This window comes from Myodes glareolus, chromosome 21 (genome assembly GCF_982192425.1).
Source record: "Myodes glareolus chromosome 21, mMyoGla1.1, whole genome shotgun sequence".
NCBI classification, from domain to species: domain Eukaryota; kingdom Metazoa; phylum Chordata; class Mammalia; order Rodentia; family Cricetidae; genus Myodes; species Myodes glareolus.
Window position 1 is genome coordinate 6,753,167 of NC_142046.1, and position 21,866 is coordinate 6,775,032.

A 21,866-nucleotide genomic window follows, 5' to 3' on the forward strand; every position below is an offset into this window, starting at 1 on the left:
GATCAATATTTTTACTTTATGATCGCCAGTGTGGAGAATACTGCTTCAGACAAATATTTAGTACAAAATGGCAGCAGCTTAAATAATTTTTAAAATCAAATATTCTAATGCTATGTAATCTGATGATATGTTAATTTGATATTTATTGATGGCAGGAAATTATTTAAAGTATTTGCTTTCCATAATTAAGCCACTATGTTTCTGTAAGAGCAGAAGAGTTTGTGTAGACAGTAAAAAGCCTGAAGTTAATGACATAATACTTCTGAATCTACAGTAAGAAGCTGCTTGCAGAATTGCTAGGTGGCATGATGCATGTGCAGTGTGATACTGGATTTGATCTTGAATTGATTTTTGCTTCAGGTGTTCAAAAGCCTTTACTGTTAGCAACTGTATTTGTGTACGCGTGCATGAATGTGTGACCTCAACATTCAATTACAGTTTAAGAACCAGTACCTAACTTAAACACCTGACATTCCAAGGGAGGTGCCCAGTCCAGAGCTAACACACCCACTCCTGTACCTCTCTACTGAATGCTCTTGCTGATGTTAGCTGTGGGAAGCTTTATTTTGAATCCTGATATTCTAGTAAGAGGTTCTTCATGCATACTATTGGTCTCATATCCTATGTCAAGTAGAGTGAGTCAGAAAGAAGAACCATAGCAAGAGGAAAATATTCACCAAGATATGGCTGCCTTAAACAGAAGTTCCCACTCTGTCCTTCTTGTGGGACCTAGGCTACCCCTAATCCTCTGCTAGTGTCTGTCCTCTAGAGTAACTGACAGTGGGATAACATCAGCTGTCCATAGAGTAAGTCATAACGTGCACTCAGGATGCAGGATCTCAAGAGCCACTTTAGAGATGCTGGACACCTGCTCAGTGTGGACAAATGAAGACCTCACAGTGCCAGCCCACACAACAACCAACCAAGAGAAACATGATTAAAAGAAGCATGGTGACACAACAGCTACATCAAAAGGAAATAATTTCAATATCAAAGGATAAGAGAAGCTTTTGGGAATCTAAAGTTCTCAAATACTTTAAGGGGAGGGGAAATGACTTCTTTCCTGGTTATGCTGTGCAAGTCAAACACGAAGCATTAACAAGGAAGCAAAACCACAACCCCTTCCCCATGAAACCCATCTTACTCATGAATTATTCTAAGAATTCATTTATTGTTAAAATTAAAAACTAGATTATTTTTTAAGTAAATTTATTTTCAAACTCTTACATTCATCCTTCCTAGATAAAATTCTAAACTTTCCCACCTTTACTCTGCACTTGTGACGTCTGTTTGAGCTGACACATGAACATAAAGATGCCTTGGGCTTCCCGTCTCTGAAGACTACCCAGAGTTGACTCTACATGTTTGCCTTTCTCACATCTCTATTAATGTCAACTTGTTGAACAGTAACTGTTCAACATTTTTTGTGTGTGCTTGGCCATGTCAGACATTCTATAAGTCACAGCTTCTTGTGACAGAGAACAATCACTGCTATAGACACTACAAAGGTTAGGACCACTGGCACCATAGGATAACAGTCAGCTTGCTCTTGTTAGAAGGTGGAGACCCCAACATAGTAGGCAACATTTTGGTTAGGAAAATAACCCAAGATTAAAAAACAAACATGCCAATGTCCTGTTTCAATCTGACAAATAATTAAACATTGGCGCAAATGCTTAAGTGAACCAAAGGAATAGCTACAAAAGTCTTGCCCCTTCCCCAGATTCCAAGAGAAGTCAGTCCATCAGTTACTCCTCATTGTCTTCATTGGAAACCTAATTTTCCAAGTGCAGATGAGCCCTTAAAAGCATCATGTAGGAGGTAATGCTTCTGCTCTAGGCCTGTTCCATCATTAATCCATATTTCTTCTGTTCTTTTCTCCAAATGTACTAAAGAGAGAGTGCTCTCATCTACATCTACACCTCTCATCCTTTCCCTGTCTTCCTGATTGTTGGTGGATGGGGAAGGAAACACCTAGGCTCCAGTTGAACAGCCTTCCATAAGACACATCTCCTTCCCCATTATACCCAGCACTAAAGTACACTCATTTTTAAGCACAACAGAAACCAGCCACAGATGCTGGCCTAAGTTCTCTAACTTAGTCTTAGGACTGAGCTGTGCATATGCCTCTCCAGGAGTGTGACATACAACTCCTTCCTGAGCTAAATGTACTTTAGCTTCAGTACAGAGCTTTGTGGAATTTGAAATAGAAGTGAATTTCTCAGGCCGGCATCACATGTTACAGGAAATACTTTCCAGTGTATGCCTGGTGTTCAGCTGTCTTGGCATCTCAGCTCCCAACATGAACAACTCAAACCAGCAGCACTGAGTCAGTATAGTGACAGAGGGCAGAACAAAGGTCTCAAAAGCCTTCCTAGAAAAGTGATACCACAGTTGCACAGCAGGAAACTCACTAGCTATGGCCCAACCATGATCCTCCTGCCCCATCTGTGAAATGGGGATGTGATGCCTACCCAAGTAGCTGCTTGGAAGCTACTACAAAGCTAAGTATAGTGTGGAAACACACCTCCAGCTGTGCCTGGAGCAGGACTAACTTCCTTCACCCTGCTATTGCTGCACTCTTACTGCTAACGAGACCAAAAGTCAAAGTAAGAGAAAAACACACCCCCTTTGGGAGATCAAAGTCAGTCCTGCCCAATTTGATCCTTCTGCTTTGCTCACAGCTGCTAATCCTGAATTGTAAATTTATTATAGTATCCAGTTAAGTTCAAGAATCTCTGATTTATGCCCATAATTAACATCCCATTGTGATAGCTATTATATGTATGCAGGAAAATACATTGCATGTGCTGAATGAGTGCAAATATTAATTTGTATTATGAAGTGAGAACACACACACACACACGCACGCACGCACGCACGCACACATGCACGCACCCCTCCTGTGAAATACCTGTGCTTATACAGACCTGCTGGAACGTATACTTGGATTTGATTTTGGAAACAAGGCTCCTTTCTCTCTTGATAGGTGCTCAATAATTGCTGCTTTTAGAGGGAGTGTTTGCTGTCTTCAGTGGTAGATGACTCTGATGGAGGAAGATTGCTCTGGAGAAACTCATGGGGTACGATGCTGCTATCACTGGTGAAATGCTGCTACTGGGAGACCTTTGGAATAACAGCGCCTGTGCTGACAGTGAGCTGCAATTCTCGGTATTTTCCACAGAATCCAGAGAGGGTGAGCACACAGGCCTTTCATCATGTTCCCAGGAGTTTATGGGGTGGCCCACTCCTGCACTCACACACCTGCAAGTTTCCCCATTCACATCATCTGACTTTATGTCTGGAATTACAACTATAATATAATATAATGGCCCAGCGAGGTTCTAAGTCAGGCCCACCTTGCCAAAGGTTTCACAGCCTAAGAGAGACATATGCTGTCTCTACTATTAAAACAAAACAAAAAAACAGGAAAAAAAAAAAGACAAAGGCAAGAAACGGTTCCATAAGAAGTTCTGTCCTGTTTTCAGTAATCAACAGCAAAACTAATTATCACATAGAGATACTACTTGACATCATTTTAGAAGAAGTGAAAGCTAATGAGTAAGGGGGGGGCACTTATAAAGTACTAGGTGCATTGATATAGTACTTACTGTAGCAGCTATATGAGGACTGTTCCATTTTATAGATGATAAAACTTAGTCTCAGAAGTGGAGCGACCTACCTATGATGGCAGAAAACTACTCTAGTCTGTGTTTTCAGTCCTTTTGCTACATAAAAGAAAGAAAGTAACAGCTGCACAAAAAAGAGTGAACATGAGATGAGACAGAATTCTTACCTTGCGGTTCTCACTGTAACACCCTGATACAATCAAAGCTTGCCTCCAAAACCCCTAAGCTATAAAGTACCCTGAGCAATCCAACTTTGGCTGCCTCCCAACAATCCAGTATGTTTTCTTACTTTGCCGGTTCCAGGGACACCAGTCATGTGTCCACTCTTCCTTGCTTTAGGAATTAGAGTCTATGTTATTTGGAAACAGAAATAAAAACAGCTCAATTTAAGATGCTTCAATCAAATGGGGTGGCAGGGGTGGAGTGGGGGTGGAGAGGTGGGAGTGGGAGGACTGTATTTAGAGTTTCCAGTGCCTCATGTTGAGACCTTAGAACTTACTAGAAAGATCATAGGTTCTTAGGTTGTTAGTCTTTTTAAATTTAAAGCATGAGGCTCTATGTGCATGCTTGTGGTGACCATCAAGGAAGCACTAGATTAAACGAGGCACCCGGTTTCCATGAACAGCACCCATTTAGTTTATTGGCACCCACATCTCTGCCCGAATGTTCTTTCATTCAATCGCAAATCTCTCTATGAAAGTATCTGGCTGTCTCTTAAAGCCATTTGCGTTCAATGCTTCAGTGCTTTTCCTTGGTGACATTTTCCATATGTTTGTTTCAGGGAAATGGTTTTGTCTCAATTAACAGAAAAGCACACCAATCAGTATCGAAAGGCAGGGAAAGAAAGGAAGGAAAGTCAGGCGTGAGGCAAGAACATGGGGTATGAATGCAGCTGGACCAGTAAAACTAATGTTTTAGAAAACAAACAGTTTGGGCCAAAAGAAAATGACCCAAGCACTTATCCCAAAGAAATCAGTGGGCTCTGAAATTGAATTTATAATTTAAACACTCTGGGCCATATGCAACTTGAGACGCACAACTGGTAGCACTACTGGGGATTTATGACTTATGACTTGCTCGTATTTAATTTGTAACCAAACACTTCCCCTTCCTCTTAGTTACCTTAGAACTCCTGATTAACTCTTGTTTTTACAGGTCAGAGGTTAAATAAAGGAAGGGAAGCACTCTGGGGTGAGACTGCCCAGAGCACCACATCCAAGAGTGACCCTGTGTAAGGAACATTAAAATGAGTGATAAGACCAGAGACTGCTCCACACCGCTGATGTTCAAAGCCTCCTGTGGGTGAAAGGCAGACTCGTGCCAGGAGAGTTGGCAACAAAGACAGACAGGAAGTTGGTCTGCTCTCAAGTTACTTCTAGTGACTACCTGGCTCTCTCACTAAGACAATTCTAAAAAATTTTGCAAATAACACTGAAAGTTTTGAGGAAAGGAAAAGGAAGAGTTTATGGAAGTCAAGTAATCCTCCTCCTCTTGTTCCCTCAGCCACAGCAATGTCTCAAGCACCTGACTGTGCTACGCAGGAGAAACCCTCTGCCTCTACCTAATTCTGTAGCAGTCTTGCACTGGGCAGAGGGAAGCAGAATTCTCTATGTAAGTACAGTAACCCTTGAGAAGAGAACATAATCTGTTCAACTATGACTACAAAATCTACCTAGCTCCAAGCACCTTTGCTGCTGTGTTGCTCATGATACAACAAAGAGATCAAAATAAAGACTTCTATTTATTTAGGAATTTACTATATGCCAAGAATTTGCTTATTGACTCGTAGTGATTTCAAGTAGATGACAGAAAGTGATTAAGGAAACTGGAGAACATAAAGGATAGGTACTAGGTAACTTGTTGAAATCACAAGAGCTCAAAATTCAAGGTAAACCCCAAGTCTGCATGAGTTGCTATTCCATCAGGTACTCATTCTCCAAAGGAACTGTGGAGTGTCCTCTGGACAGCTCATACACGGTGTACTTACTTCATCAATGTCTCTAAGTTGTTGTAAAAATGGAACAATTCTTGTCTGGCAGCAATCTTTCCTTTATTTCCTAACATAATCGAGGTCCGTGAGCAGAGAGCTGAATGGCCACTAGGGCAAAGTTTCTGATGTGAAACAGAATAAATGCAAAGGGGAAAAAATTTAAGGTGGGAGCACAATACATTACCAGAATTAAGGAATAACTGATTCTCTATAAGTTGATGTTACAAATATTTTTGTGCTTTCCTAACTGAAGAAAAACCACAGACAGTACTTAGCTAACTAATTAGCTAAGACCCAACCCTAGAGGATTTAGCAGGCTGTGGTGATGTAAAAGACAAGACACATATGGATATTAGCAATTTTGCCTTTCACGTGTTACAGCTTAACTTTATTTTTTAAGTTATAAACTGATTGGCCTAGTAGCTCAGACTTCTTATTAAATCTTATAATTTATATCAGCCCATTACTCTTGTCTATGTTAGCCATGTGGCTCAGTACCTTATTCGGCAAGGCAGTCACATCTTGCTTCGTCTGTGTCTGTGTCACGACAACAAACTGCATTTCCCTCTTCCCAGCATTCTAGTTGCCCTGCCTCTCCTTCCTGCCTGGCTACTGACCAATCAGCATTTTATTAAAAATAATACAAGTGACAGGATAAAAGACCACTGTCCCACAGCATTCCCCTCCTTTTTAAAACAAGAACTCTGAATCTAATATCCTTTGTTTAGCTTTTTTCCTGACCATTATCCATAACAACTTGTAACCAACATTCTAAACAAAGGAAAACATCCATAAGTCCATTTTTTGGGAATGTGATCATAGTTTTTCAGGCTACTTTCTGCTGAATTGGGGTGAATTTTATGGCTCTCAAGTAAAACAGTTCCAGGTAGCTGAAAGACCACCTTTACAGGAGGGGCCATTCAAGAGAAGGAAGGAAGGGTGCCTGGCTATCTCATGCCCCATCAGGCATGGTTTCTCCCTCCCCTGAGCTGGCTGTTCTCAGTCATATTTGACAGATAAGAGTCACTGCTATACCATAGGAATGACCTGCTTAAGGTCATCATCACACTAATAAGGGACAGTGAGGGATCGAAGCAAAGGAAATACACCATTGACAGGCATACGATGAAGCACACTCACTCTGCATCCCTAACATATCCTTAAATGAGTTAGCTACATATGGCTGCATTAGAACCACCCTCAATCAAAATACATACTTCAAAGACCCCAGAATGTTCTCTTGTGTCCTACCCACACTATAGTCAGATCATCTGTTCTCCACCTGTTTTTCCTATGATCGCTACCTTTTAAAAACCCATTTATTTTTTAATGTAAAGGAAAATTCAATCATCTGACAAAAGCACTCATAGGTGTAGCTGTCAGAAGACAACTAGGACAGAGAAGACAGTCTACTCCCAGCAGGCCAGCAGGCTCTACCGTGCCCTGCTAGTCAACCCTCACCCCACTCTCACTGCCTGGTCTTTTAATTTTACCTTTTCCAGAATGCTAGAAAAGTGGGGGGAAAATAGCACATAACTTTTAATCGGGCTTTTTTTTTTTTTTTGAGACAGGGTTTCTCTATGAAACAGTCAGTCCTGGCTGTCCTGAAACTCACTCTGTAGACCAGGCTGGCCTCGAACTCACAGAGATTCGCCTGCCTCTGCCTCCTGAGTGCTGGGATTAAAGATGTGTACCATCACTACCTGGCTAATCTTATATATTTTAAGCCACAGTTTTTATTTTACTTTTTTTTTGCTTTATTTATATTTTGCTATCTACTGTTACCAAGGAAGGACAAGTTTTAAAGGTAGCATAGTCCCATGGGCACGCCATTCCACATGAGAGGATATTATAAGAATGCTTCCAATCTATTGATGCATTAGAATAGTAGGTCATTCAGAACCTGACCATCTTATGTTAAAATTAACACATGTGTGAAATAAGCCATCCATGCTTACGCTGCACATAAGAACTCTGTATTGTGTTTTCTCTTAAACCAGAGGCCTGGCTCAGTATGGGTGGTCTGTCCAGATTTTCCTTCTCGATCAGAAAAGTGAGAACTCAAGTTTTTGTGACCTGATTCAGGCAGGTGACAAGAAGTGTAAGAGTAGTCAGTTGTTCTAAACTGTTTGACTTTTATTCTATAGAAAGAATGTGAGCACAGAGAATATAAGGACACTCCCCTGGACAAACCCACAGAATCCAAGAGTCATCCAAACAAGTCAACAAGTAGTTAGCTCTCACAAGTGAATGGAAGCTCTTTAACACTACTCTTTCTCTGTCCTTTTCCCATTCTGTATCCTACCAAGCAAGGTGCAAAAAAGAAGGAGGGGACAGTTCTCTTGTCTGGGATAAGGAACTGGAAGTTCTTCAATGACTAGAACTGTCTGAAGCTCAAAGTTACATCTGTATTTAATCTGCACAGTCTAATACTAACCAGAACTTGAAATGATATCTGTTCATCTCTGTCTTCTGCATAGTTTGATAACATCTCTGACATCTGCTGGTCTTAAGACTTCAATGGCTCATTTGATCATCACACATGCATTGATGGTGGGGCCCTTTAAGAATTCTGAAGCAAATGGGTGAATCAGACACTATTTCTAGTCTCAAGGAGCTCAGTGTCTAGTAAGAAATCAGACCTGCAGTCAGCAAGTGTCACAACTGAGATACAAGCTATGAAGGAAGTAGTTTAGGCAACGTAGATCTCACTCACCAATGGGATTCATGTGCAAGAGAGGCTACCAAACCCAACAACAGAAGTTGTAATTGTAAAATTAAGGTGCTAGAGAGATGGTTCAGCATTTAAGAGCACTGGCTACTCTTCCAGAGACCTAGGTTCAGTTTCCGGCAACTACATGGTAGCTTACAACCATCTCTAGCTCCAGATCTGGGGAATGAATGCCTCTTTTTCTGACCTGTGGGGACACTGCAAACATGTGGTACACAAATATGCATGCAGACAGAAAAAAAATCTAAACATATAAAATAAAAATAAATAAATATAAAAATCCTAAAATTTAAAATGGTCACATACGAAAATTTTATTTGATTTCTATTTATCTTTTAGTAGGGTGGGTAGTACTAGGGACTGAACCCTGGACTTTGCAAATACTAGGTACTCTACCATTCAGCTACATTTCCTGTGTGTGTGTGTGTGTGTGTGTGTGTGTGTGTGTGAAGACAGCAGCAAATAATCTACTTTATAGATGAACAGCTGAATAAAGATCACCAGAATCCTAAATCCAATAGTAGTCTCCACAAAAAAAGGCTATCTGATTTATATGAACAATTTTCCTTTACTTTTTTTCTGTTAGTTTTTTTTTTAAAGGCACTTTTGTCTGGGTCCAGAATATAAAATCAGGAAATAAAATTGCAAGTCTTACAACTGTGAACTTGAATCAGCTCATTACAGACCAAAGAGACATATTTGAATGCACATTGCTACATTCATTTACCTATTCTGCTGAGCCGTTCAATTACACGATTTTGTATTAAAAAAATACAGTATGTTTCTTTCAAAAGCTGGTATTTGGAGGAAAGTTATTAGAACAGCATGTTCTGATATGCTAATACAAAGGTTTCACTTAATGGACAATGGCAATTTCTGAAATGTTCCCTGTATTTTAAATTATTGCACCTAGAATTCATGACTACAATATGTCTCAACTTGTTTCTTTACTGCTGTACAATATACTCCACTGCCACTGTGAATGCAAACAAAAAGCATTATCACAAGAGTTTTGTTAGTGTTTGTAATCTTTGAAAAGAGCCATGTTTAAAGGTGAGGCATGGGTTCTCAGGTTGCATGAATGCTGAGAAGGGTAAAGCACTGTAATCAAGGGTCAAAAACAGGATGGAGAGAAAATGGAAAAAGAGGAAGTTTTAAGTCAAAATTTAAGGTCTTCTCAGAGGGACAGGGCACCAAAGAGCGAGAGTTTATTCGAACCAGAAGCAGCTGTTACACTGGAATTAGGAAGCATCCCTAATGAATCAGCAGTTCTTGTAATACACACACCCCACTTTGAAATGTGAGGACTCTGCGATGAGAATTTCTTTTGATATATTTTCTACAGAGACTCATTAGACAGAGAAGAGGCAAAGACTGAGCACACTCCTCTCTAAATTACAATGGCTATCTTCTGTGTCAGTCATCAAGGTTAGGTAGGCTGAACACTGGAAAACAAAGAAAACACACAGAGGAACAGAAGCTTCTTCTGCCACACCCTCTGTGAGTCACCCCATGGAGACCTCATCAAGTGCCATGTAAAAGTCACCTCTTCCTAACCACAACCACATTATGTCAGCTAAGCCTGTTCTGTTTGAAAATAGAAATTAGAGCTGCACAAACAAGAAAAGAGCCCTTCCTTTTACATTAAGAGGGACCTCTAAATTCTAACCCAATGAAGATCTGCTTGCAGAGAGAATTTTATTCCTCAGATTTTCAGGTTTTCATTAAAAAGATACATACATACACACATGCAGATATTTCACACCCCAGGATCCGTATTCCTCTTTTGCCTTTTACCATGCCTAAAAGAGGTTTTCTGCAAAAATCAGTGTACCTGACAAACAGGCTAAAAGTTAAAGGTATGTGTTCTGATACTATCTAGCCTACCAGGCTCTCTTCATCTTTTATCAGTCACCCTCTTCCTTCTCTCCTTCTACCCTTCCCTATCTCTGCCCCCTCCCCTTCTGTTATAGGTTTCCAGGATTCCTGGAGCTTCAGTACAAAACCCAAGAAGCTAGGAAAAGACTTGCTAGCATGTTGCTGGGAGACAAAGCAACACCAACAGTACCTATAGCTTAAACTTGAAAGGAAGGAACATGATCCACAAAACCACGCTTTTCACAAACTCTGAGGAATTCTTAGATACTCCCAACCAGAGTAAAAGAATACAAAGGAGAAACAGAACTACAGATAACAGAAGCCGAGGACCAAGGCAAATGAACTCTGTCATTACCATGCCAGACAACAGAGGTAGAAATGAGCAGCATCTTAGAATCCTGGCTATTTGGGAAGGGAGGGGGGCATTTGTCCTTCCCCTACAGAACCAGAGACCTCATAGGGAGGAGAGTTGCAAAGAAGCCAAGGAGTCACAAAGAGAACCCTCTACAAATGATCAGTGTTCTTTCAAATTCTCAGTGGTCAAAAGTACAGGAAGTTAGTTTGAGATGAGGTGAAATGTTGGAGATACATGTGAACCAAGTCTGATACACATTACTTCCTCCCATGTGCCTTACAAATCAAAGGTGAGATATGCTCCTTATCCTTACCTCACCAGGACCTCGCCCTTGGCAACTAATATCGGGTATCCTTTCATGAATAAGGAAGAAAAGTAACCTAAGACAATTTTAAAATCATGACTCACTGTTTAAGGTATCATGGACAAAACACTTTTTCCTTTCCTCTATACCATGAACATAATCAGTAGTGACCACATCCTAAGCTGGCTCAACTGCAGGTCTGCATTCATGCAGAAAGGTATTTACACTCTTGTTGGTCTGCATCAAATCTTCATGGAACCGATGGCCAGCCTGGCTTTTTTCTGTGCATAGTTTTGCTATGTGTGTTTGCTGAATGACCATACTAACTTTGAAACATACATTTGATGAAAAAGGATTAAATGTATAATGAACTGGAACAGAAAGGGATCCTCAGACACCTGAAATGCAAAAATTACTTCTGTCCCAAGATATCTTCTTTCGAGATGCTTCTGATAACAAAACTTAATGACTGTATGTGTTTCACAAAAAGTTGAATGAAAGATAATTATAAAGTCAAGTTTCACAGATTAAAATTTTGCATGTCACTTAACCCCCCTTTTTTCTTTTACTAAGATAGACTTATCTGCTCAAGTGGTGTACTAATATTAAGTCCACGTCACTAGTTCAACACAGCTTTCAGGCTGGAAGCAATCAATGGACAGAAGCTGTAGTTACCCTTACTAGTGACTTCTGACTTCAACAGCAGACTGTCTCTAGGTAAAACAAGGAGACTGTACTGAGGGAGGAAATCAGGATATATAAGGAAGTTATCAAATAAGGGTTTGTGATCACAAATGTGACTCTAAAATACATATACATGTTTATTATATATTACTATCAGATGAGTAAAAGGAAAAATACCAGAATTTCTACTGTTGGAAGAGGGAATTCAAGGAAATTAGTTTCACTGAGTATGTGTGCATGTCTGTAATTCTAGCACTCATGAAGGTAAGAAAGGGCTTGGGCTTCTCAAACACACACACAAACAAAAAGTATCAAAAATTACATTTATTCAGAGTCAGTTTCATTATGTCAACTGCTGGATTAATGTTTTTTAAGAGTCTACGCTTACTAATCAAAATGGAGAGTTGGGGAGCCAGTCTCAATAGATATGTATCTACAAAAGAACTCCCATACCTAAGGCTCAGGAAACATTGTAGAAGAAAGAGCAGAAAGATTGTAAAGGCCAAAGAATCAATTTGCTGTGAGACTTAGTCTCTTAGTAACCTCAGAAACTACATCCATAAAGACTCACCAGCATGACTGTCTAAACAAGTGCTAAATAAGGACAGTAATAGACATGTCTAAGTTAATGGGTAATAGACCACCAGGTTTCAACCATACACAAAGAACTAAAGGCAAATAAGACATGCTGAGAGTGGGAGGAATAGTTTTCCCTAAGGAAGAGGAAACCAGTTGTTTATCCAATGCCAAACAGTCGGCCCTGAAAACATACATACAAGGAACATTCTACAGACTGAGCAGGTTATATATAGGATTATGTTTGTATATACACAGATGCATGTGACAACAATTAATTTAAAAAGAAACCATGAATTAAAAGAGAGCAAGAGATGTCAACTTTGTGGACCTGGTCTCTCGTCACTTTTATGTGAGCTCCAGGGATTGAACTCAGGTTGCCAGGCTTATGAAGCAAGAACCTTTACCACTGAGCCTTTCTTCTTCTTACCTCAGGCATCCTTATTGAAAATAAAATTTTGTGGTCATGTCATTGTTCTCTCTTCTGTTCCACTGCTGAATAATGCCATCTTTGTGCTGATACCACAACACTTTGTTTATGAACTTATACTAAGACTTTAAATGAATTTTTTTCCTTGTTGTTGTTTTTGTTTTTTAAAGACAGGGTTTCTCAGTGTAGCCTTTCTGTCCTGAACTCATTCTGTAGACCAGGCTGGCCTCAAATTCATAGAGATCCACCTGCATCTGCCACGTGAGTGCTGGGATTAAAGGTGTATATCACCAGCACCCGACAAGTGATATGTATTCTAGAGATTGTTTATTGTTCATCTTAGAGCTCAGATTGACCTTCAACTCACGGCAACTCTCTTTCCTCAATCTGCTGAGTGTTTGGTTTATACTCCTTTCACAAATTATTTTACCATCATAACCTAGCCATGCTGACATGTGAAACTGACCGCTGCATATGACAACAGTAAGTATTTGGTTTCAAAGGAGCACTATGTCTTTTCATTTATTTAGTTCTTCTTTGAACACAATGCACCAATTTCCAGTTTGTGGAATTTTGTTGACAACTCAATGTATGTATAATATAAAATGATCAAATTGGTAATTAGCATTATAATCTTCTCAAAGATCTATCCTTTCTTTATTTAAAAATTTTATTCTCTTCATTTATTTTTCTGTGTGTGGGTATGGGTTTGCACACATGTGTGTATCATGACAACCTGTAGAAAGTCTAAGGACAACTTGTGGAAGTCAGTTTTCTCCTTCTACCATGTGGGTCCTAATTATCGAATTCAAAGTTGTGTCCTTTGCTTTACAGAAGCTTCTCAGTTTCAGTAGGTCCCATTTATTCATTGTTTCTCTTATTGTCTGTGCTACTGGGGTCCTACTTAGGAAGTGGCCTCCTGCGCCTATATCTTGTAGACTACTTCCCACTTTCTCTTCTATCAGGTTCAAAGTGGACAGATTAATGTCGATGTCTTTAATCCATTTGGACTTGAGTTTTGTGCATGGTGATAGATATGGATCTACTTTCATTCTTCTACAGGTTGACATCCAGTTATGCCAGCACCATTTGTTGAAGATGCTTTCCTTCTTCCATTGTATACCTTTAGCTCCCTTGTCGAAAATTAGGTGTTCATAGGTTTGTGGGTTAATATCCGGGTCTTCTATTCGATTCCATAGGTCGACTTCTCTGTTCTTATGCCAATACCAAGCTGTTTTCAATACTGTAGCTCTGTAATAGAGTTTGAAGTCAGGGAAGGTAATGCCTCCAGAAGTTCCATTATTGTATAAGATTGTTTTGGCTATCCTGGGTTTTTTGTTTTGCCATATAAACTTGATTATTGTTCTCTCAAGGTCTGTGAAGAAGTTTGATGGGATTTTGATGGGGATTGCATTGAATCTATAGATTGCTTTTGGTAGAATTGCCATTTTTACTATGTTGATTCTCCCAATCCAAGAGCAGGGGAGGTCTTTCCATTTTCTGGTATCCTCCTCAATTTCTTTCTTCAAGGACTTAAAGTTCTTGTCAAATAGGTCTTTCACTTCCTTGGTTAGAGTAATCCCAAGATATTTTATGCTATTTGTGGCTATCATGAAAGGTGATGTTTCTCTGATTTCTCTCTCTGCTTCTTTATCCTTTGTGTATAGGAGGGCAACTGATTTTTTGGAGTTGATCTTGTATCCTGCCACATTACTAAAGGTGTTTATCAGCTGTAGGAGTTCTTTGGTAGAGTTTTTGGGGTCGCTTATGTACACTATCATATCGTCAGCAAATAACGAAAGTTTAATTTCATCCTTTCCAATTCGAATCCCCTTGATCTCCTTATGTTGTCTTATTGCTCTTGCTAGAACTTCAAGCACTATATTGAAGAGGCATGGAGAGAGTGGACAGCCTTGTCGTGTTCCTGATTTTAGTGGAAAGGCTTTGAGTTTCTCTCCATTCAATTTGATGTTAGCTGTTGGCTTGCTGTATATTGCTTTCATTATATTTAGGTATGATCCTTGTATCCCCAGTCTCTCCAACACCTTTATCATAAATGGGTGTTAAATTTTGTCAAATGCTTTTTCAGCATACAATGAAATGATCATATGGTTTTTTTCTTTCAGTTTATTTATATGATGGATTACATTGATAGATTTGCGTATGTTGAACGAGCCCTGCATCTCTGGGATGAAGCCTACTTGATCGTAATGGATAATTTTTCTAATGTGTTCTTGGATTCGGTTTGCCAGTACTTTATTAAGAATTTTCGCGTCGATGTTCATGAGTGAGATTGGCCTGTAATTCTCTTTCTTGGTTGGGTCTTTGTGTGGTTTTGGTATTAGGGTAACTGTAGCTTCATAAAAGGAGTTTGGCAATGATTCTTCTGTTTCTATATTGTGGAATACATTAAGGAGTATAGGTATTAGCTCTTCCTGGAAGTTCTGGTAGAATTCTGCATTGAAACCATCTGGTCCTGGGCTTTTTTTGGTAGGGAGATTTTTGATAACAGCTTCTAATTCTTCACGACTAACAGGTCTATTTAGATTGTTCACCTGTTCTTGGTTAAACTTTGGTATATGGTACTTATCTAAAAAAATGTCCATTTCTTTTACATTTTCCAACTTTGTGGCATATAAGCTTTCATAGTAAGATCTGATGATTCTCTGAATTTCCTCTGTGTCTGTGGTTATGTCCCCCTTTTCATTTCTGATCTTATTAATTTGCATGTTCTCTCTCTGCCGTTTGATTAGTTTGGATAGGGGTTTGTTGATCCTGTTGATTTTCTCCAAGAACCAGCTTTTTGTTTCATTGATTCTTTGGATTGTTTTCTGTGTTTCTATTTTGTTGATTTCAGCCCTCAGTTTGATTATTTCCAGTCTTCTACTCCTCCTGGGTGAATCAGCTTCTTTTTTTTCTAGTGCTTTCAAGTGTGCTGTTAAGTCTCCAATGTGTGCTTTCTCCGTTTTCTTTAATTGGGCACTTAATGCTATGAAAGCTTAGGGCAAGTATTTTTACCCAATGAGCAATTTTGCCAATCCAATATGTGTCTTTTTTTTTGTGTTAAAAACATTTAAACTCTTCTTTTCCAGTTATTTTGAAAATGTATCAACTGTTTTCTATTTTTTATTTTTTTTATTTTTTATTGATTTTTGTTGAGCTTTACATTTTTCTCTGTTCCCCTCCCTGCATCTCCCCTCCCCTTTTCAACCTTCTCCCAAGGTCCCCATGCTCCCAATTTACTCAGGAGATCTTGCCTTTTTCTACTACCCATGTAGATTAGATCTATGTATGTCTCTCTCAGGGTCTTCATTGTTGTCTGGGTTCTCTGGGATTGTGATTTATGGGCTGGTTTTCTTTGTTTTATATTTAAAAAACCACTTATGAGTGAGTACATGTGATAATTGTCTTTCTGTGTCTGGGTTACCTCACTCAAAATGATGTTTTCTAGCTCCATCCAATTGCCTGCAAAATTCAAGATGCCATTATTTGTTTTATGTTGTGTAGTAATCTATTGTGTAAGTAAATGTACTACATGTTGTTTATCTTCAGTAGAGGGGCATTTAGGTTGTTTCCAGGTTCTGGCTATGACAAAGCAAGCTGCTATGACCATAGTTGAGCACACATGTCCTTGTGGCATGATTGAGCATCTTTTGCTCAACTGAAAATGGTTGAGGAAAAATTACAGGAGGCACATGTGGATGAGGTGAATCCAGATCTTAGGTGTATCCTAGTCATATTGTCTCCCAGAATTTCTCCTACATGAATTTTAATGCAGAGGGAATATATTATTTTAGAATGGATATTTATACCACATAAACCAAATAAAAAATTAAAAACTTATGTGGAAAAAGTCTCTGAATTAATTATAAAAGGTAAACTGAGACTTCATCAACTAGCAGGTATAGACCCAGCAGAAATTATAGTGCCTCTTATTACTGATGAAATAAAAAAGTTATGGGAAGACAATGAGCCATGACAAAGACCTTGTGCTAATTTTTTTTTTGGAGAAATTAATAGCAACTATCCCAAAAGTGATAGACTTAACCTCATAAAAAGAACTCCTTGGATTCTTCCTTGAATTGTACATGATGCACCAATAACTGAAGCCTGTACATTTTATACTCATGCAAATAAATCAGGGAAAGCAGGATACAAATCAGAAGAATTAAGTAAGGTGGAACAAAGCCCTTATAATTCTGTCCAGAAGGCAGAATTATATGCCATTGTTATGGTGCTAAAGGATTTTAAAGAACCTCTTAATAAATTTACAGATTTACAATATGCAGAAAGAGTTATCTTGCATATTGAAACTGCTGAATTTATACCAGATGACACAGAATTGACTTCATTGTTTATCCAGGTGCAAGACATAATCAGGAATAGGCTTTGTCCTATGTACATAACACACATCCGATCCCATACGGGTCTGCCTGATCCTCTAGCACAAAGTAATGCAGAAATTGATCAATTATTTATTGGAAGCGTGTTGCAGTGCTCATAATTTCATAAAAAAATCACGTCAATAGCAAAGGTTTAAAGAAAAGAGTTTTCTATTACATGACGACAAGCAAAGGAGATTATAAAGAGATGCCCTACTTGCTCTTTTTATAATCAAACACTGTTGCCTGCAGGAAGTAACCCAAAGGGTACTCAAAGGAATGAAATCTGGATGTGTTCCACTTTACAGAATTTGGTAAACTAAAATATGTACATCAACACCATAGACACGTATTCAGGTTTTCAATGGGCAACTGCCCTGAGCTCAGAATTTGGTAATCACATATTTATTGGAAGTTATGGCCATCATGGGTATACTGCACAAATAAAGACAGACAATGGTCCAGCATATGTATCTAAGAAAATGAAACACTTTTTTGCTTATTATAATATAAAGCACATTACAGGTATACCAAATAATCCTACAGGTCAGGCAGTTATAGAAAGGTCAAATAGTACTATAAAGGATATGCTGAACAAACAGAAAGGGATGGATATACCCCCAGAAATAGATTGCATAATGCTTTATTAACCTTGAATTTTCTTGACGCTAATGAGAATGGAAAAACAGCAGCAAAGAGGCATTGGATAATGGAAAAAAACTTCTGAATTGAATCAACCAGTATATTTCAAGGATGTGTTGACCTCACAATGGAAACCAGGAGATGTACTACGTTGGGGAAAGGGTTTTGCTCATTTCCACAGGAGATGAAAAATTATGGATACCATCAAAATCAATAAAGATTAGCTTTGAAAAGGAGAAACCTATTGAAACAAAGAAATGACAGCTCATCCACAATGGTGATAATCATACAGGTGGTAAGAAAGCATTTAGGATGGGGCAGGGTTCTATTCTTGTCTTTGCAGGAAAATACTCATCTTCAAAAATTCAAGAAATTCCTGATATTTGAATTATGACAAGTAGAAAAATAACTATCCAATAAGGATCATTAAGAAAATGAAATATGGTTCATAAGTACAAATGATACGATGTGTACTTGTGTGTGTGTGTGTGTGTGTGTGTGTGTGTTTATGGATATATAGAGCTGGTTTTAGAGTTGGACAACAGCTCTGTCCTTCTTTAAATCTAAGTTTCTATTTCATGTCAAGAGCCATTTGATGTGGGACAGAAAGAAAAAAGAATTTAGAAAACATCCTTGCTTTTCTTCTATTTTTGTCTTTATCATACCTTTCATTGAAAATATATGTCTGTGTATTTCTATATAAATAATGTTTAAGTTTTCCATAATGAACAATGAATTTTCCTGCAGTAATCTTTGAAGTTTCCAGGAAGAAGATGGGGCCCCATAACAACAACTCCACCTGGTTGATATGATGTCATGATACTACAAGACCTGTTTTGAGTACCTGTGTTGAGCACAAGACGGTTCCAACTTGGTTAGCTGAAATGGTGCACATCTTTTACAATGTTTTGGCCAGACCTCCACAAAATACTTAGAGACTATTTGCAATCTTACCAGACTTTAATCTTGAAACTTAACCATTATTTTACTTTCACAGGATCCCCTAGAAAGAACATTGCCCCCATGACAGCTGGAAGTAATTCTAGAAGACGACATCCCCTCTCCCAGCAAGTTTGTCCTCAGGCTTAGGGATATCATTTAGGGGTTGATCATAATTGGTATACGGTTGAGTTTTGGGGGAAGGACTTTATAAGCTCAGGGATCTTTTGGAAAAAAAAAAAGGGAAAATTGGATGATTGGATAATAGATTGGTATTTGTGAGTTATTGTTTACAAACAGTTACATTGGTATAGATTCTTATATATTAATACAAAGTTAAATTATATTGAATATTGTATGCATGAATGCTTCTACCTGTTTAAAACATTATTTACGTATTGATATATATACACACACACATATATATGTATATATATTTATCATATTGCGGTGTATATTTCTACCTCTGATCAAGATACTTATACATTGTTTACATTTGGAGGTCATTGTCCTCATTTATTGCACAGTGTTTATTGTCTTAGTCTTTAAGTTAGATAGGATTAAGAATTATAGATCAATAGTCATCTATGTTTGTCATACTTATAGTTAGACTAATCAGGTTCTTTAGATAGAGATTATATTTTGTATAGATACATATCTTCAACCATTTCAAGGATCTGTAGAACGTGGCATTTAAATAACTTAGGGTTTTGTTGACATGAGACATGATTGCTTCTGGCAGCACTGATCTATTCCTGAGAGAATGTTGAGCACCAAAGACACTCCACTTGGAGCCTGTTTTCTTTTTGGCAAAAACTGGCCTTTGGGCAAAGAAATGCCCATGCCTCAACCACTGACAAGATATAGTATCCAGAAATGGATAAACAGGACTGTCAAATCACAGTGCCATCCATATTAGAAGACAAGAATTCATTCTTTCTCACAGTTGGATATATATATATATATATGTGTGTGTGTGTGTGTGTGTGTGTGTGTGTGTTTGTGTGTGTGTTATATGTGTATATATTCAAATATGAGATACTTTTGAAAAGTCTCCCAATTGCTAGTTAAATTCTAGACTCTTTATGTCCACATACATTTTTTTAGATTTTTAAAATTATTTACATGTGTGTTTGCATGCACATCAGCATGTGCACATTGTTGTCCTCGAGGTCCAAAGAAAGTATCAGATTTCTTGGAGCTAGAGTTACAGATGCTTGTGAGCCTGTAGACAAGCGTGCTGGATCTATACTCTGATTCTCATGACAGACCAGTAAGCACTCTGAACTGCTCAGCCATCTCTCCAGTACTACAGCTTGAAAAATTTGTTAGTCTGGTGAAAATTAATGCTCCAGAGGCAAAAAAGAAAAAGAAAAGAAAAAGAAAGAAAAAAGAGAAAAGAGAAAGAAAGAAAAGAAAAGAAAGGAGAAAAGCAGATTCTAGAATTGCTGAACCTTTCTGGCTTCTTGCTCTAGCAAGATGGAAAAACAAAACAAAACAAAACAAAAAAAATCCAAATAAGAGACAAAACACTGAGGAAAGAACAAACACTCAAATTAAAGACAGCAAGAGAAAATCTGTTAAACAGTTTAAGGGCTGCAATTAGAAGCTGTGGCAAGAAAACAAGCAAAGTCAAACACAGAAAGGAGCTCCCCTGACTAAAGATCGCCTCTGTCCTGTCTTAGCAGAGATATATTAAAATACATGCTTTAAAACTAGGAGCAACAAAAGGAAGTTCAACATCTTCTTCTAAAACATTTAAAAATTAAGCTTATTTAGCCAGGCAAGGTGGTTCACTCATGTAATCTCAACACCTAGGAGGCAGCAGCATGTCAATATCTGTGAGTTTCAGATCATTCTGATCTGTAGGACTACAAAGAGAAACCCTGCCTACAAAAATATATAATGTGTGTGTGTGTGTGTAAACATTCCCACCCTCTCAAACATCTATTTTTTTATTTAAAAATTTTAATATCTTCATTTTATTATCTTCATTCCATATACATCTCATTCTACCATGTGGTCCTGGAAATGAAGCTCAGGTTGGCAGGCTTGGAGGCAGTAGTCTTCACGGAACTGTTTCTCAAGCCTCAAGAAAATTTGCTACCTTTACCTCTACTCAAAATCACAGTAGTTACAGCAAAGCACAAACAGTTCAGACAAGGAAGTGAAAGTATAAAGAAGAAAAGGACAAGAAGTAAATGCCAGTTACAAATCATAAAGTTTCTTATATGAAGTCCAAAAATATAAAACTAAAATGTATTAAGTACTTCTGCAAAGATTGATTTTAAAAATCAGTTGCATTTTTATACAAAAGAATAATAGAACATGTAATTAGAAGTGCATGTATAGAATCAATAAAAATAGTTCTTATGGGAAAAAAGGGCCAACGATGTGAGTCATCATGGAGAATATTTTAAATGTCACCAAAATAAAACTTAAATAAATTGACACCATGTTCAACAAAGAGCTGTTGGTTCACTTCAGTGAAGTCCAATTAAAATGTCGACCTGGATTTTATGAAAATCAACAGGAGTTAAATTTGCATAAGGAGGCAGAAAATCAAGAAAATTAAACTATTATCTGAAGAAAACAGGTGAAGAAACTTTCTAAAAAGTTACAAGGACTAATTAATACATAACAGAAGTTAATACCCAGGCACAGAGGAAATCGTGACATATCACAGAATTGGTGCATGCAAAGACACCCTTTTCACCTCCCTGCAACAAAAACTCAAGGGAAAAAAAGGATACTGGAAATATATTACAGTTGAACTCAATACTTAAATGGGAACAAAATATATAAAAACTGGATCCCATCTGTGTACTATCCATAACAAACAATTCCAGGTGGATTAAAATTTTAAATATGAAAGACACAAACTTAAAACCTTTTCCACAATAGTGGACAACGTATTACAAAAGATATATAACCTCATCTCTCTCTTGAACAGAGACAAAAATTCTAAAAAAAAATTCTAAAAAAAAAAAAACACCAAGTCTAATATTACGTGAAACATGAAAATGCATTATTAAATAGACTGTGAACATTAAAAATAAAGGAAAAAGCGATGTTCATATCAACAAATGGACCAACATCTAGAACTGCCTTAAGAGTTTTAAAGCCTTTTCAGTAAACGAGGATAGAAGGGAACTACTTCGATCTATAGGGCATCTCTGGGAAACAATCTTTAGTTTATATTATTATATTTATATTATGCTGTTCTCTCTACATCTGGGAACAAGAAAAGGATATTGACTCATAACATTTCTGTTCATCATTCAACATAGCACTCAAGGGTCTAACCAGAGCAACAGGAAGAAATG

At 38.0% G+C, this 21,866-nt stretch overlaps 1 protein-coding gene across 22 annotated transcripts in view; it reads right to left on the reverse strand.

Moving 5' to 3' along the window:
• The window catches only part of Dennd1a (DENN domain containing 1A), a 507,493-nt gene that overhangs the window by 267,086 nt on the left and 218,541 nt on the right, over positions 1-21,866 (reverse strand). For 3 of the 22 annotated variants that reach the window (XM_085681272.2, XM_085681271.2, XM_087899666.1), the window contains one exon: positions 5,617-5,741. The exons of the other annotated variants lie outside the window; for them this stretch is intronic. In XM_085681272.2, the coding sequence (XP_085537398.1) occupies positions 5,617-5,693 (77 nt within the window). In that variant the 5' untranslated portion in view covers positions 5,694-5,741. The remainder of the gene's footprint in view (positions 1-5,616; positions 5,742-21,866) is intronic. 22 annotated transcript variants of the gene reach the window in all.